We start from the raw sequence: 18,442 nt of genomic DNA, 5'->3' as shown, positions 1-18,442 counted from the left end.
AATATCCTCCCCCTCCCTTGGTCTCTGTACTAAGAAAAGCCAACCCTTGCTCACTTGTTACTCATTCATTAACCTAATGACACTCTTCTCTAGGTCCCCAGTTTGCTCCTACAGAAGATGCTCTTGTAAAAATGGGCAGTGATTGTCAAGTTAAAAACTTCCCTTAACTACTAACTTTGACCGGACTGACTGCCTCCTCCTCTTTGGGGAGTTCTCCTAAAATACTGTTTTTGGCTTCTCTACTCTGTCTTCAAATGGTGAACACTTAACTGCTATGTGAACTCCTTTCTTCTTTCCTCATGTTTAAATCTTTAAATACTGTATAATATATATGCATGTCTCAGTATTTCATTTCCACTCCAGACCTTTCTCCCAAGTTCTAGCTCTAATCAAGAAGGGGTTCTGTTCAGACCAGCTCAATGTATTCAAAATAGAAACTTTCTCTCTTCTTATCACTCTATTCCTTCTCCTGTCCTCACTTTCTCAGCTTCTCCTCTAACCCCCACCACCATAAAAAGGGCACACATGCCTGCTTCCTCTCTAAACATTTTCCCACCACTGCCCTTAGCTTTGTGTCTCATACCTACAGACCCGCCCTGCCCCTCTCCCCAACCCCCGCAGGTCACAGTCCCTTCTTTATCTACAGAATGGAAGGATCTTGCCTCTGGCACTTTACTTCGCTCTTTCATAACTGTCTAAAACTTAAGTCTTCAACCATTTCTCTGCTTAAGAAAGCCTCTCGGGCCCTAACTGGTTTGGCCCAGTGGATAGAGTTGGCCTGCCGACTGGAGGGGGGGAGAGGGGGGTCCCAGGTTCGATTCTGATCAAGGGCCATGTACCTTGGTTGCGGGCATATCCTCAATTGGGGGGGGGGGGGACGACAGAAGGCGGCTAATAGGTGTTTCTCTCTCATCGTTATTTCTAACTCCCTGTCCCTTCCTCTCTGTAAAAAAAAATTAATAAAATATATGCATTAAAAATAAAATCCCCTCAGAGGCATTCCACTGACTACACACAATTAAGTTCAACCCCAGAGGCCACATACATTTCAATTTGGTTCAACATTAAATTACACGTTGTTTCCTCTCCACACTGTTTTCCAGCCACGCTGAACTTCATGCTATTTCTGGAATGTATTTTCACGTGCCAGGTCCTGCAATTCCCTTCACAGGCACGCTATGCTCTTAATTCCCTTCTGCACCTGTTGGGCACTTACTTGTCTTTCAATATGTCACTTCCTGTACGAATAAGGTCCCTTGGCAGAGTAAGAGCTCTGAATGCCACTGTCACATCGCACTTCATGCCCTTCCTGCCACCAATGACACTGTGCGGTGCCCCTCCACCCAAAGGGCAGGAGGGCCATTCCGCCCACAGTGCCTGCCTGGACACTGGCAGGCACTCCAAGACGTGAGGAACTCAATGTATAAATGTTCTCATCTCCTCTAAACTCCCAGGCGCACACATGACAGAAAATGATATACAAACAGAGTTTTGTGAGAGCTTTAATGGCACAAATGATTATAGCTACAAGTTATACATGTATTGTAAACTGTATATAATGATACAAAGTGCTAACTAAATAGATGAAGAATGCAGAATCACTTTGGCTCAGTTAATTCCAATAATTTCAACAACTGGTTCACTTAAAAATTCATCTGCCTAAGTCTTCAATTTTTAGAACAGTAAATATTTGTACTGCAATAAAAGTAACTTGTTGCACTTTTCAATGTGCAAGTTTGTACAGTTTTACTCTTGACTCTTAAAATATGTGCAAATATTTTAAGCCAGTTTTCATCACACAGTAGAAAAACCAGGCCTGCCTTTTTATCTCCAAATTGTAAACAGGTGTAAAGCTTTTCAAACATTACTCTTAAAATGCCAACAGTTAATTATTGGATTCTCCGTTCCAATCACATAATCTGTTTCTGTTTAACACAAATCTAGGGAGGAGCATAAATATCTGTCCCAAAAGCTAGTGCTACCAATAAACACTGCATGATTTCATCTTACAGAAGTTCTACTGTGACCATGTAATAAACAGGACAAAATTTCACTGGTATTTTTAAGAAAAAGGGCAAAACTAAATTTATTTTCAATGTTGAAAAAATACCATTAATCTACCCAAGTTCTATCATAGTGGTAGAATTACTACTGAATTTCAAGAGAGAGCAATGCAGTGCCTGTAAAAAGTTGGTCTTATTTTAAGAAGAATTTTACTTTTACTTCTTATAATACCAAACAGCATGTTATAGCAGTTTAATTATTTAGTTCTCTTAACTTTACCAGCTTTTCCAATTTTATTCAGGCTTTTCAAAATCAGTGGATCATCAGAGTTTTGTTCTTCCCAAAGAAATTTAAATATGAACACTTGAAATAAATAGGTTACAGAAGACAAATCAAGTGTTACCAGGTTTAAGAATAAGTAGAAACAAGGTATAATAAAAAGATGCCCAAAATTACTTGGCATCCATTGCTAGAAAGAAACATAAAGTAAAAATAATTCAGAAAACTATTTTGTATATATCATCCTTTTCTTAAAGACAGCTAGCTATACTCCTCATAAAAAAGATAGCCAGAAATTATTTTTTTCTTACTCGGTATGTTATTTTCCACTATAACACGTAAATTTTTAAAAACTTGATGTGAGAGAGTTAGTTTCTGCAAACTGGCAAACCTGGTTTTCAAAGTGTTTTTATTCAAGTCAACTTGATGTACTTTATTTAATGAGTAAATTGCTAGTTTTAAAATTAACAATGGTCTCTAAATATTCAATAGTAATGTCTATATCATAAACAGTAATTATTTATATATAAAACATATAATAGTATCCTTCAGAGTCATGCTGTGTTTTGAAACCCAATAAATCTACTTGAAATAATTGGTAATCCTGATACTTTCTAACAATTTGGTCCTAAAGCTTCACATTTTAGAAACAAACACACACAAAAAGTGTCATTGAAGGAAGTTGTTGAGAGTTCTGGAACGTGAGGAGTTTTATGTATCTGAAAAGATGGCTACAAGAGAGAATGACCAGTGCCTGCAGGATCGCAGGAATCACCTTGGGAAGATTATACAGTAAACATTAAAAAGGAGAGGTCAGGAAAAACAAATGGCATCTTTTCAGAACTGTGTCAAATGTTCCCACAAACCCAGTCGGTTTTCAAAGCTGCATAAGTGCTTGGAATAACTCGGAAACAATTACCTGTGGAGTTTAAAGGCTTCCAAGTGTTGGTGATGGTTCCTGAAATAATATGCCTGTATTTATACCGCAAACTGGACCTCATTCCAAAGCCTCTTCTTAGGAAAAAAAAAAACCTACTTTTTTTTTTTAAAGAAAGTCACGAAAAATTCACATGCAGCTAATAAACATAAAAATACCCAAAACACACACACAAATCCCAAAAGCAATTTCATATTTCTAGGCCTGAGACATTCCTTATCAGAAATAAAGATTCTACACCATAGAAAAGACAGCATTACAACCTACTACAATAGTATTAAAATCTGCTGATGTATTTTAGTTCTTATTCTATTTCACACCCATCCTTTATATAGACTGCCTCCTATAAATTAAAAGGTGCCATCAGGAGGCTTAGACAAAGCTGGTTTAAAATAAATTTTTATTGCCCAGGATTTTTTTTTTCTTGTGTCTTGTATGTTTTTGTTTTTTTTTCTTGTTTTATTTTTTAATAACTATAAACTCAAGCTTAGGGAAGCTTGCCTTTGTCTTGAAAAACAAAACAACAAAGCTTTTACTTCATTTGCTAATCTTATCTTGTTTTATGAGCGAGATGGTAGTCATCTCGAGAGAGTAAAATTTATACCATGAGTGATTCTGGTCTAAGCCTGGTGGCACTAAAAGGAGACAATAGCATTATTGACAAAATTATTATCTGCTGGTGGCATTTGCGGAAAAGAAGCCCTTGCAAATTTCTAAACAACAGTAAACTCTGTTAGGAAATTCTAAGTCTTACAGGCCCAAAGAGAATGAGGTTAGTAAAATGCCTCAACAGAGTTTGAATAAAATACTGGATTTGAGAGTTACTGGAGCTTGGATATGTAAAAATAGGACTGTAGGTTGGGTCATGCTTACAATGGTCTCAAGTTCAAATAAACTACTGTGACAATACACCACTTCACAGGGCGCACGTGTTCCGGGCTTCTGGCCGTCAGTAGGTGCTGGCAGAAGATGTGCTCAGTCGCTTTCCAATGTAGATGCTGAAAGGAAACAAGCACACATGTTCACGGCTGTGCAGCTCTGCACCAGCGCCTCCGTGGCTCAACTCAAGTAACCACCAACCTTTCAGTCCTTACAAAAGGCTCAAAACGTCTAAGTGCCCAGTTTCCTAGCACCCTCCCTGAAATGCTCACTGACTTACTAAAACTAGTCACCAGCCAGCCAAACTGGTTTAGAATGATTACATTTTAACTCATTAGGCAGGCCTGGTCAGCCCAGGGGCAGTGACCAGACAAGGGAGAGCTGCAGGGAACAGGCCCATCACAGAGCAAAGCAGAGCCAAACCCCTTTCGATTACTCCTTCTTGGAATCAAAAAATCCCACTTTTTTTGTAGATTAACATTTCAGATAAACAATATAGTAATATATTAATTATAAAGCTGCCAGTGCTTTAAGAGGGTTCTTACTAACAGCTTAACTCTTAAGGATTAAGAGACTAATATTATTTTTCTATGCAGAGCAAGTATTTTTACTCTTAAATAACATAAGCAGAAGGGAAGTTAAAGAAAATATGGAATAACCCCTCCCTCCCCCGGACACAGTGTAATAAAACCAGCCAACTACTTAAAATCCTTTTTTCTATATTCACCTATAACAATAGTTACACTTAGGCCAGCAGGAGAGTCTGGGTTCATGAAAGGAAGAGATAGATACTACAAGGTACAAAAACTAGCCTTTTAAAGGCAAATGAGCTGGGACCGGTTTGGCTTAGTGGATAGAGCGTCGGCCTGCGGAATGAAAGGTCCCGGGTTCGATTCCGGGCAAGGGCATGTACCTTGGTTGCGGGCACATCCCCAGTAAGGGGTGTGCAAGAGGCAGCTGATTGATGATTCTCTCTCATCGATGTTTCTAACTATCTCTCTCTTCCTCTCTGTGAAAAATCAATAAAATATATTTTAAAAATAAATAAATAAATAAAGGCAAATGAACTACTGTGCAGTCAATACTGTGGGAGAATTTCAACTCAACCCCTGCCCTACACCAATCCCATACAATAGGGGTGTCGAACTCAATCAGAGAAGGGGCCAAAATCTAAAATCCAGCCTAAATCGCGGGCCGAATGGTTTACTGAACAGTCATAAACTGTCATTGTGATGGAAACGCAGCAGAGTGCAGTGATGACAGCGCGGTGCGGGCCACATTGCAAGGCCTGGCGGGACGGATTTGGCCCGCAGGCCTTGTGTTTGACACATGTGCCATACAACATTCATACATTCCCTTCTCCCACAAACACCTTCCTGCTCTGATGTGATCATTGACCTCACAAGTAGACCAAAAAACAGAAAAACAAAAGGGTATGTGGAAAAGCCATGCACGTTTCCATGGTCACGTCTACGAACATCTCTCCAGTATGCTGAGCTCCTTGAAGGGGAGCTAAGGGATGATGTGCCTTTTGATCATTATAAAGAGAAAGTGACCCACTGGACATGCTTCAAGAGAATAACAGGTATGTCTTGGAATATAATTAACAGCGAGTATTTAACTCCTAAAACCTTTCAAAAATCTATTTCTTCAATTATTCAAATCAAGAAAAAAAAAAGAATTTAAAAGACATGCCTGGGAAATTAATGAATTACAGGTAAATGTGGGTTTAATTTTAGAAGAATAAAAATGCTACAAAGAGAAAAAACAACAATGGTATCCTCAAACAACTTACCAGTTTCACTCAAGGACTATGCAATAAAATGGTGTAGCGTCCCAGCTGGGATGAAAAAAGTTCCCATCAGCCCCAAAATTTACACACTGAAGATTAGTTTAAGATTTAAATCATCTTGAACAATTTATAAGCAACAACAACAAAACCCAAAAAAGAAAAAAATCAGTCATAGATAAGACCACTTAAAATGATCACTTTGGCCCTAGCCAGTTTGGCTCAGTGGATATAGCGTCAGACCACAGACTGAAAAGCCCCAGGTTCAATTCCAGGCAAGGGCATATGCCAGGGTTGTGGGCTCGATCCCCGAGTGCAGGAGGCAGCTGATCAATGATTCACTCTTATAATTGATGTTTCTATCTCTCCTTCTCTCTTCCTCCCTAAAATTAATACAAATATATATATTTAAAATGATCACTTTGGAAACTAATATGAACACCTATTTTTCAAATAAGAAAAAAACTCTATTAAAAATGCCTATTAAGTATACCAACCTTAGTAATTATTTTAAACTCATACCCTATTTGCACTAAAACTTTAAAAGCAAAACAATACAAACCACTTTCACATGTATTTCTTTCATCTGGAAATAAAATATGAGGATAAAATGAGCAGGGAAAAACAAAACAAAACTCCAAACTGTATGAATTGACCAGTACTTACCCTAGCCCCAAAGCCAAAACATGGGAAAGGAAGAGAGATGGAATGAACACCTTAAGAAATTCCGCAGAGAAAAGGCCCCCCTTCCTCATGGCTCCGCTTTTCCTCATGCTTAAAGAAACAGAACGCTTAGGGTGCCTGAAGTGGAACTCCCTGGGGAAGAAACGCAGAAGTAGGGATCAGAAATGCATTTGCTGAAAGTACCTTGGGGACTAGCAGGTCCACTGCATTTACGGGCACTGTATCCACTGAAAACATGTGAGAACTTACTTCGGGGGGATGTTTTCAGGCCTACTGGACCAGTCGGACACCCAGTCTACACTTTTCTTCAAAGCATCCACTTCTCTCTCTCCTTCTACAACTTCTTCTTCTGACTGTAAAGGAGAATTCAAACTTTAAAAAAGACAAAAAAGAGAGACCTGTTCTTCCAACAATGAAAGACAAATCTAGACAGAAAATCATAAGGCTGTACATCAGTCTTTTTATGTCAGAAACATGCCATTTTTCTAAAATGGCTGACAAAATAATAGAAGACCAGAGTATTTAATGTCTTTAAAAATTTTTTTTAAAAAACAGTGTTTCACTGTTTTTATATGTAAGCATAAAACATGAACCTGAAACATCAATTAAGCCTCAATAAAAAAAAAAGTGAAACTGAAAAAAGCATATTTGAGGATATGCTATCTAAAGTGTGGAAAATGTTAATAATTATTGAATCTGGGTGATGCTTAAATGAAGGTGCAATGTAATACCCACTTTACTTTTGTATGTGTTTAAAACTTTTCATAATTAAAAATAAAAGGGAACATATAAAAAAGTACATGTTAACAAATATTAAGTGATAAGAAAGTAAATACTTGGAGACTTGATGAAGAAACAAATAGTAGTATATATTAAGCATAGAGAGAGAGATGTGATTCTAAGCACTTTCCATGCATTAACTTTTACCTTGCAACAATCTATAAAAATAGAAACTATTAATATTCCATGTTTACAGGTGAGGAAACTGAGGTATAAATTCAGTAACTGCCTAAGGTTCCTAAGCAGTCAGCAGCAGGGCCAGAGTCCAGACACAGGCAAAATGTTTCTAGAGCCTCCACTCCTCAGCATTAGATTTCGCTCCCTGGAAGATTTTATCTAGACAAATCACTATCCAAACATTTCTCCAGGTTTATTCAATACTACTTAAGCCAAATGTTTTCTGGAATACGCTATTTTTATACTGAGTCAGAGTTTGCCATCTTTTATATAAAAAATGAAAAAGGAAACTGTTTTCTCTTTAATAATAATTTAAATTTTTCTGGCCAAAAGCAATCAAAATTTTCCAAAAGCTTCTTTCAACAGAACCCACAGGAATGAGACATTCCTAAAAATGACACAGCATTATTTGTTCATTTTTAGGGAATGTGATGCTATGACCTCAAACAAAAGGATCTCAAAGTTAAGAATTGTTTTTGATTTGCTTTTTTTTTTTTTAAAGCTTTGACTAAAGCTTTCATTCTTATCGGTCAGCAGTTATGCAATGCAGAATTTGACATATCTCTGTGATTCTTTTTGACAGGTTCTCTGTGGAATAGCTGTCTGGGGGAGGTAGCTTCAGATACTCTCTAGATACAGATAGTCCCTTTCATTATCAAACCAGAAATCCCCTTTGCTCCTCTGTAGTATCATTCTTATTTTGTTTTGCCAGACTTGGCAAATTCCACGGGATGACACAATGTAGCCTGTAGGACTAAGCTTTTCCACTGGGTATTGAAATTACTCAGAATCATGAGTTGGCTCTTAAGAGTAAATCTAAAAAATCCCAAATAAAAAAAACATAAATTGTTACAATTTATAGATCAGCTCATGTACACACAATGTCTGACTATATTCAACACACTGCATGTCTTTCCAACTTTGACCTCACATCTCTCTCTCCAAAACTGCTCAAAGGTTTTAGGCTTAAATTTGGGAACGAGGTAGTATTTCATCCTTTCCAGGAGAATGAAAACGTAATAAAGCGTTTTGTTCCACTTTTTATTTTTAATATATTTTACTATAGAAGGAAGAGGGATAGAGAGCTAGAACCATCGATGTGAGAGAAACATCCACCAGCTGCCTCCTGCACACCCCCAACCAGGGATGTGCTCGCAACCAATGTACAAGCCCTTGACTGGAATTGAACCTGAGACCCTTCAGTCCGCAGATCGACGTTTTTATCCACTGAGCCAAACCGGTTTTGGCTTGTTCTATTTTTTTTTTAAAAAAAGGTATACTTTTTTCTCAGATGAGTTTAAAATCGGGACCATAAATAAGCTCTCTAGCTCTCCTCAATACCCGTCCTGTGCTTCCTTCTATTCTTCTTAAATTTTCCAGTTTTAGGTTTTAACTTGTCTTCCAACTCTGAGAATTCCAGAATATGGTAAAAATGCATTTATTCTAATTAAATAAAAGTCATGCTTTCGACTGAATCAATAACCCTCTCTCTACACCTACTCAGGTAGCAGATTAGGATCAGTTTGGCCTGTTCTCAGGTGGAAGGCCCTTTCCTTTTATTCACTTACACTGTCCTTCTCTGGCTCTCCTCAAGTTTTTAGGTCTCTAAGCATGGATAGTAAACTGCATACGGTGGGGTCCATGTTCAAGTAAACCAGTTTACAAAAGGGAAAAGGGAGGACAATTTCAGTTTCTATCATATTCCAAAGATACCCAATACTAAGTAGGCCTCTTTAGTTCCAGAAACACACTGTAAAAATGCCTTCAAGAGACAATCTATTGTCCTTTTTCTGCTACAAAACTGAGACTCTTAAGGACTACCATCCTAAAAATATAGTTTGAATAACCTTTTGCCTAAAAACGCATTACACCTTGGGCTTCCTTTACTGTAGGTCACCGGACAGACATGTTTTAGTTCTTTCTCAAGACCTTGTGCGCTCTCCTGAAATCAATCCCATTCATTGACTTATTGTAGAAGGAACAGAGGTCACAGGCTCAGACAGCCCTGGTTTCAATCTGGCTCTATCACCTACTTGCTTTGTAATCTTAGATAAGCAGCTTCATTAAGACAAAGCCTCACCTTTCCCATTCGTTCGTGGATATAATAGCACCTCTTTCACTGAACTGAAAACATTAAATGTGGGAACATTTAAAAAAAAAAAATTTAGCACCAATAATATATCTAATATACCTTTCCTTCCCCCTCCTAGAAAAGGCTAAAAATGTCATATTCCTCATATAGACACATAAAAATATTTACTAAACTTGCTTCTCATTCATGAAAAAAAAATCCACCCCCCTCCCCCAAGCCCTAACGTGATTAATTTTAAATTATCATTTCTGTAATACAAAAACAAACAAACAAACAAAACTTTAGCCTGGCTGGTATGGCTCAGTGATTGAGCATTGACCTATGAATCACGGTTAAAATCCTGGTCAGGGCACATGCACCTGTTGATCCCCAGGGAGGCAGGCATGCAAGAGACAATCAATGATTCTCTCTCATCATTGATGTTTCTCTCTCCCTCCCTCTCCCTTCTTCTCTGAAATAAAATTTAAAAGAAACAGTTTAAATGGCCTTTTGAAAGTTAAAATAAATGGTACCAATGATATTTCCCTCACTAAAAGTCTCCCTCTAAAAGATATAATATAGAAGTCAGACAGTTTTTCCAAGCACGGAACCCTGTTTAAACGGACTGATCTGATTAGTAATATTGCTTTCCAAGGGCTTGATGAGAACCAAAGATTTTTAGGTACTTGTTTTTAAATAGGGATCACACTAGCAATGCTATAACCTGACACAGAGGCCAAAAATCTTACTTTTTCAACTCTACACGTCCACTTAAATTCAATTGTTAGTTAAGCCTAATTGTTCACCAGCTACTCCATGAACTAGGCAAGAGAGCACTTATCAGTGTTCTATTAGGTTGTTAGGTGGATTATTAGAGGAAAAAAGGTGTATGTGGAAGGTGAGGGAGATCTAAGGTCAAATAAATAATTGGGAAATACAGATTTCTTTATTGCAGGAACTATCAGAGCCTTTAATGTTACCACCTGCTATGACTAATGGTGTGGGAGGGTGAGGAAGCCCAGGTCTGCATTATTTTCCCCTTATTTGACTTCAGAACTACCATGAGCAAATGTTCCTCAAATCGCATTTGAAAAAGGCTAGTTTTCAATATATCTATAATATACCAAAGACATCATGAATTGAGGACATTTTTCTCGAGTCAGACTACAGCAAAGAATTAACTTCATTTCTCTATCTTGGGATTTCTTAGCACATGTCTGCATGGAAACTTCATAGACTTTCCTCTTCATTGTTATAGTTCAGTGACTATGGCCAACGGACATAAAAAAGCCAGCAATTTAACAAGTCCAATCAGACATCTTCCTATTTGAGAGCCTTGCTTCTACATAAGCTTCTCTGCAGAATAGAGTTCATCATAAAATAAATTCGTAACCAATTCCAGAGTTTTCCTAGGTTTCAGAGAACAACACAAATAGAGCACAGTCAAGGTAGAAGAAATTGTGCAGCCTTCTTTAATAAAGAATGCTAAGTGGATCCCAGACAACATGCACATATTTCCAGTGCAACGGTTTAAGACACTGTACAGTGAGAACTCCACAAAGCAAAGTTTTTATTAGAATTTATTTAAACATTCATTTAACATATATTCTTCAGACAACTTAACACAAGAGAAAAGGACAATGATTCCTGTCCTCAAAAATTTACATTCTGACACTTTTAGGTGACCTGAATTATCAATAAAGTTTAAGGGTTGGCTATGAACATTTTAAATCACTAACAATTATTTACTTACTAGAGGCCTGATGCACAAAATTTGTGCAAGAGTAGGCCTTCCTTCCCCTGGCTGCCGGCACTGGCTTCCCTCTGCACCCAGAACAAGGGCTTCCCTCTGGCACCCGGGACCTGGGCTTCCTTCTGGCTGCCAGCATGCACCCAGGACCCAGGCTTCCTTCCGGCTGCCAGCATGCACCCAGGACCTGGGCTTCCCTTCCAGCCTCGGGCAGGCACCAGGACCTGGGCTTCCCTTGCACCCCAGCTTTGTCAGAAGGTCGTGTGGAAGGACGTCTGGTCTAATCAGCATATTACACTTTTATTATTATAGACTAGTAGCCTGCGCACGAATTTGTATGCCAGTACCGCTCTGCGGGGCCTGGACACCTGCGCCTGTTGCCTAAAGGCTCTCTGCAGCCCAGAGGCCCATCCGCACCCCGGCCTGGCCAGAGGCCCATCCATGGCCTGGCAACGAAGCAAGTATTCCGCCAGGCTGCTTACACTGCCTGTTCTCAGAAGTCCGCCCCTGGAACTGGGGGACTCTGGCAGGGCTAGGAGAACTAGGCGCTGCCATCTTGTGGCTATGGATGCCGTCATCTTTGTGATGGAGTGATGGTTAATTTGCATATTACTCTTTTATAAGATCATAAATTTTATAATATAAAACTTTATAAGCTTCCAATACTATATCCATCTATATTTCCAACAATGTCAGCTCCTACTGAACTGCATTTATCTTCTTTAACTTATGGAACCAATGTAATTCAGATCAATATTTTCCTAGCTGTTGAAATTCACCTCAAAAGTCATTGCTTTCATTTCAGACACAGTATTTTGTGACCTTAAATAAGATATGTCTTCATTTTCTATTTACAAACTAGAGGCCTGGTGCATGAAATTCATGCATGGGGGTGAGGAGTGTGTCCCTCAGCTCTGTCTGCTTCCTCTCAAATCTGGAATCCCTCTCACAATCCAGGACTGCTGGCTCCCAACCACTCACCTGCCTGATTGTCCCTAACTGCTTCTATCTGCCAGCCTGATCACCCCCTAACCACTCCCCTGCCAGCCTGATTGATGCCTAACTGCTCTCATGCTGTCCTGATTGCCCCAAAATAACTGCCCTCTCCTGCCAGCCTGATAGCCCCTAACTGGCCTCCCTTGCCAGCCTGGTCCTCCCCAACTGCCCTCCCCTGCTGGCCATCTTGTTTCCACATGGGGGCAACCATCTTTGACCACATGGGGGTGGCCATCTTGTGTGTTGGAGTGATGGTCAATTTGCATATTACCTCTTTATTATATAGGATTCCAGAAAGTAGCCTGGAATACTGAAATGATATATCATAGACAAGAATTTTCCAATTCTTTTAGGGTGATGTCCCCAAATTTTCAGGAGTACAACAAGTACAATTCATCCTCAGTGAATTCTAAAATCAGAAACTGATTAACTTAAAACAGATCCAAACTATTTTTTTTAAAGTCATATATATATATCCCCCCTTCCCCCCCCCCGCCTCTCCCCGAGAAGATGGGAAGGAGAGAGGGGAGAGATAGAAACATCAATGATGAGAGAGAATCACTGACTGGCTGCCTCTTGCCTACTGGGGATCAAGCCCACAACTCGGGCATGTGCCTGGATAGGAGTCAAACCCGGAACCCTTCAGTCTGGAGGCTGACGCTCTAGCCACTGCACCAAACCAGCTCGGGCAAGTCTTCTTATTCTTTAATATATTTTCACTCAACATACTTAGAAGAGGCTTTTATTTTCCCTAATTATTTATTGTGAATCATAAAAATAAATTATCACAAACACATATACACACCTGAGAGCTATGGTCCCTGCTGGTGTGCATTTCCACATCAAACATAATTTGCCCATCTTCTTGTGGGGAAGGGCTAGAAGAAAAAGAATTGAGCTATTAGTTTTTATTCCATTTCCTCAAATAATTAGCCTCTACTGGAAATTAGAAAATTGAAAATTACAGTAGTATGGCTTTGGAAAGCGGCAAATCAGAAATATACAATAACCCCATAAAAGAAAAAATGAAATTGAGCACTTTTACTTCCAAAATGTTCTGGAATTTTTCAGTGGTGATACATTTCTTTACAACGATAACTTTGCAAAGGAAATTTACAGACTGTACAGACCAAGACTGTCACATTTTATTTTTACTTTTTCCCCAATAAAGGTCAAAATGATCTTTAAATTCAGAGACCTCCTTTGAATTCTTTGTCTCAACGTTCCTTCATCATTAAATAATTCGGCAGCAGCAGTTCTTAAAGTGTGAAAACTGCTTTTATAATACTATTAATTTGCCGTTTTCATTCTCATTCTCTCATGAATGTACAGTGAAAATTTCCAAAGTCCTCATGTGTTATATTCTAACAGATAGAATGCAAAAGCAGATGAGAATCCAATTGTTTTTTATTAAGCCATATATTAAAGAGATTTGCAAAAATGTAAAACAGTGCCACTGGTCCTAATTTTTTTGCTTACGAAAAATAGTTATTTTCCATTTAAAAAGTTAATTATGTTCAAATGTAATGATTTAGTATTCTGAATTAATGAATACATATTTTTTTATTTTTTCAGTTTTAATTTCTAATATAGTAAATACCAAAATATATTGCCCACATAAACAAAAGCTTTGGGGTCCCTAATAATATTTAGGAATGTAAAGAAGCAGAGACCAATGATGTGACTCAGTGGTTGAGTGTCGACCTATGAACCAGGAGGTCATGATTCAATTTCCAGTCAGGGCACATATCCAGGCTGATGGCTCTATCCTCAAGAGGGGTCATGCAAGAGGCAGCTGATCAACAATTCCCTCTCATCATTTCTCTCTCCCTCTCCTCATCTCCCTTCCTCTCTGAAATCAATAAAAATATATTTTTAAAAAGAGAACTACTGCCGAAACCGGTTTGGCTCAGTGGATAGAGCGTCTGCGGACTGAAAGGTCTCAGGTTCTATTCCGGTCAGGGGCATGTACATTGGTTGCGGGCACATCCCCGGTAGGGGTGTGCAAGAGGCAGCTGGTTGGTGTTTCTCTCTCATTGACGTTTCTAGTTCTCTATCTCTCTACCTTCCTCTCTGTAAAAAATCAATAAAAATATATTAAAAAAAGAGAACTACTATTCTACTTATTTAAGAAATATTTGCTTAGAGATATTTCAGTGAATTAGGGTAAGCATATTCATTAGATAAGCATATATATTCATATATATATATATATATTCATATATATTATATATATATGTATATATATAACCTTTAATGAAAAATACAAAATATAGTCCCAGAACTACAAAAATTTACAGATAAATTTTTAGACAAAATAACTTTTTTGGGTGTGTGTGATGATGAACTATATACCTCATACAATGAATTAATATAAGGTACTAAGTTCTATTCTTAGCTTTATCCATGATCCCTTTTGCAATTCCATAGCAAGTCTCTAGGTCTTTCACTACAATACCTCGCCCCCAAATCTAAATTCAAATAGGGATGAAAAATCCTCTGGGCTGAGAGAGCCTCGGCTAAGGGAACCAAGCATAGGTAAACACCTGAACTTGCTGCCTCACACAACCACATCACAACTACAACTAAAAGACAAAACAGATACCATCCAGAACCACGGGAAGGCTGGCTGAGTGGATGTTATACAACTAAAAGGAAAGAGAAAAGCGCAATGAGACCGGGAGGAGGTGCAGAGGTGCAGAGGTATGGAGGCTTGGAGGGTGCAGAGGTATGGAGGCTTGGAGGCGCGTGCGGAACCCGGCTGGCAACTGGGTACACTGCTGTTTTTTTCAATTGGGAGGGAGATACAAGCTCCTGACTGTTCTGAACTCCAGTTCTGGGCGAGACTCTGGGGACCCAGACTCATCAGGGAGAAACTGGACTGTCTGGCATCGGGTCAATACACGAGGGCAGCTTTCTCTCAGAGGTGCTTGCAGTGATCATTGTTCCTGCACGGTGCCATGGGTCACAGATATCCCGGGATCTTTTTGGGGCAGGGCTGATGGGCAGCCATTCCTATGTGCTCCACCCTGGTGATTCCTTGAGACCCTGCCCCACTCAATTTACAACCCCACCCTGTGTGCAAACGTTTTGCATAAGAATGGCCTGGCCTTTTGCAATCTAAAACCTAACAAACTGCAGCTAGGTTAGAGAGCCCTGAGCTTCCAAAAGGCAGCCCAAGGCTCCAAAGCAGCTTGCATTGCTTCACAGGTAGGCCTCATCTGGGGACCTTCAAACCCCAAACAAAGCAGAGGAATCTGCAAAGCTTTCTGCAGCTCCTGTTGGGTGGCCTCAGGCAATGGTTGACTTTGCACCTCCTTGGAGATCCAAGAGCCAGTGTACCCAGTGGTCAGAGTGAGACCATCTACATTACAACTCTTCACATCCATAAGAGACACACTCAGGGGGACAGACTCAGTGAGTCCAAAGGCCCACTGAAGCAAGTCCTGCCCCATAAGGGTTTCTCCAGCACAGAAGTTTTCCCACTGTAGACACAACTGGTCCTCACAGCCAATTGGCCTTAAGGTCAATTCCTCCCAGTGATAACAATAGCAATCATGGCTTAACTACAACAAGACTGCACACAGCCCACAAAGGGGTGCACCAAAAATGTTGACCTCAGGTAATTAGTGAGTCTGAGCCACTGGGCCCTATAAGACACCTAGCACACAGAGCCATTCTTTCAATACAGGGGAGCAGCCAAAATGTGGAGACAAAGAAACAGGTCACAAATGAAAGAAATGGAGGAAAGCAAACTATTGTACTTGATATAGAGTTCAAAACCATAGTTATAAGATTACTCAAGAATCTTCTAGAAACCTCTGAGAAATTGAGACCCACAGGATATGAAAAAGGATCAAGTAGAAATTAAGCATACAGTGATTGAAATAAAGAATAATATACAGCTGAAACCAGTTTGGCTCAATGGATAGAGCTTCAGTCTGTTCGATTCCAGTCAAGGGAATGTACATTGGTTGTGGGCACATCCCTTGTTGGGGGTGTGCAGGAGGCAGCTGGTCGATGTTTCTCTCTCATCGATGTTTCTAGCACTCTAACCCTCTCCCTTTCTCTCTGTAAAAAAATCAATAATATATTTATTTTTAAAAAAAGAATAATATACAGAGATCCAACAGCAGAATAGAGGATCCCAAGCATCAAGACAAAGATTTGAAGTATAAAGAAGCAAAAAACACCCAACAAGAATAGCAAAAGGAAAAAAGAATGAAATAATATGAAGTAGTATAAGGAGCCTTTGGGACTTCAAGTGTACCAAAATCTGAATTATGGGGGTGCCAGAAGAAGAGAGAAACCAAGATATTGAAAACCTAGTTGAAGAAATAATGACAGAAAACTTGCCTCATCTGGTGAAAGAAATAAACTTATAAGTCCAGGAAGCACAGGGAACCCCAAACAAAAGGAATCCAAAGAGGACCACACCAAGACACATCATAATTAAAATGGCAAGGGCAAAAGACAAGGAGAGAATCTTAAAAGCAGCAAGAGAAAAACAGTTACCTACAAAGGAATACCCATATTATTGTCAGGTGATTTCTCAAAAGAAACTATGCAGGTCAGAAGGGAGTGGCAAGAAATATTCAAAGTGGTGAATAGCAAAAACCTACAATCAAGATTACTCTATCCAGCAAAGCTATCATTTAGAATTGAAGGTCAGATAAAGAGCTCCACAGATAAGAAAAAACTAAATGAGTTCATCACCACCAAACCAGTATTATATGAAATGGTGAAGGGTATTCTTTAAGAAGAGGAAGAAGAAAAAAAATTATGAACAACAAAGTGACAACAAATACATATCTATAAACAAGTGAATCTAAATATCAAATGAATAAAAAATCTGATGAACAGAATAAACTGAGGAATATAATAGAATCAAGGGCGAGAGATGAAAATCAAAAGGACAATGAGGTACCAATCTCACACCTGTCAGAATGGCCAATATCAACAAACGACAAGTGTTGGCGAGGTTGCGAAGAAAAAGGAACCCTCGTGCACTGCTGGTGGGAATGCAGACTGGTGCAACCACTGTGGAGAACAGTGTGGAGTTTCCTCAAAAAACTGAAAATGGAACTCCCATTTGACCCAGTAATCCCACTCCTAGGAATATATCCTAAGAAACTATAAACAATAATCAAAAAGGATATATGCACCCCTATGTTCATGGCAGCACAATTTACAATATAGGATTTGGAAACAGCCTAGATGCCCATCAGCAGATGATTGGATAAAAAACCATGGCACATCTACACAATGGAATATTATGCTGCCATAAGAAAGAAGGAATTCTTATCATTTGCAGCAATCTGGATGGAATTGGAGAACATTATGCTGAGTGAAATAAGCCAGTTAATGAAAGAAAAACACAACATGATCTCACTCATTTATGGATAATAAAGAACATTATAAACTGATGAACAAAAAGATAGATATAGAGACAGGGTAGGAGGAGGGTAGGGAGATATGGGGGAGATAAGAGATCAACCGAAGGACTTGTATGCATGCATATAAGCATAACCAATGGACGAAATACTCTGGGGAGGGAGGGCATATATTGGAGTGTGTGTGTGTGTGGGGGGGGGCAATGGTAAGATATGTACACATATATCTTAATAAAAAAATGAAAGAAAAAAAAGAATCAGGAACATAGAAAGGGAGTGGACTGACAATTCTCATGGGGAAAGGAGTGTGAGGGTGTGGGAAGAGACTGGACAAAAATCGTACACCTATGGATGAGGACAGTGGTGGGGAGGGGGAGATAAGAGCAGGGAATAAGATGGGAACCAGGTGGAGGGGAGCTATGGGGGGAAAAAGAGGAACAACTGTAATAATCTGAACAACAGAGATTTATTTTTTAAAATGCTTTGAGCTTAACTTGCTCAAAGGAATAAATATTAACTATTAAAGTTGTCATGAGCTTGTGTACAGTGTTAATATAATATATAGAGTTGCTGATTAGACTGACTCAAAAATAAGTAAGATCACCGGAAATATACTAGACTGATTAAGCCTAAAAGAGATTCTTAAATGAAGATTAGAAAAAAGCTGCTTCTGTATCAAACAAACATATTAATGTATTTAGAA

At 39.0% G+C, this 18,442-nt stretch overlaps 1 protein-coding gene across 3 annotated transcripts in view; it reads right to left on the bottom strand.

Annotated features, from left to right (window-relative positions):
• Nucleotides 1-1,488: 1,488 nt before the first annotated feature.
• Nucleotides 1,489-18,442, bottom strand: part of BNIP3L (BCL2 interacting protein 3 like) — a 31,076-nt gene continuing 14,122 nt past the window's right edge. For 2 of the 3 annotated variants that reach the window (XM_036450150.2, XM_045585919.1), the window contains exons 3-6: nt 13,152-13,224; nt 6,822-6,925; nt 6,555-6,704; nt 1,489-4,218 (exon numbers count right to left, since the gene is read on the bottom strand). In XM_036450150.2, the coding sequence (XP_036306043.1) occupies nt 4,170-4,218; nt 6,555-6,704; nt 6,822-6,925; nt 13,152-13,224 (376 nt within the window). In that variant the 3' untranslated portion in view covers nt 1,489-4,169. Of the gene's footprint in view, nt 4,219-6,554; nt 6,705-6,821; nt 6,945-13,151; nt 13,225-18,442 lie in introns of all 3 variants that reach the window. The other variant, XM_045585918.1, reaches the window with a different exon arrangement.

This window comes from Pipistrellus kuhlii, unplaced genomic scaffold, assembly GCF_014108245.1.
Source record: "Pipistrellus kuhlii isolate mPipKuh1 unplaced genomic scaffold, mPipKuh1.p scaffold_m20_p_21, whole genome shotgun sequence".
NCBI classification, from domain to species: Eukaryota; Metazoa; Chordata; class Mammalia; order Chiroptera; family Vespertilionidae; genus Pipistrellus; species Pipistrellus kuhlii.
This window is presented reverse-complemented; position numbering and strand designations above follow the sequence as displayed.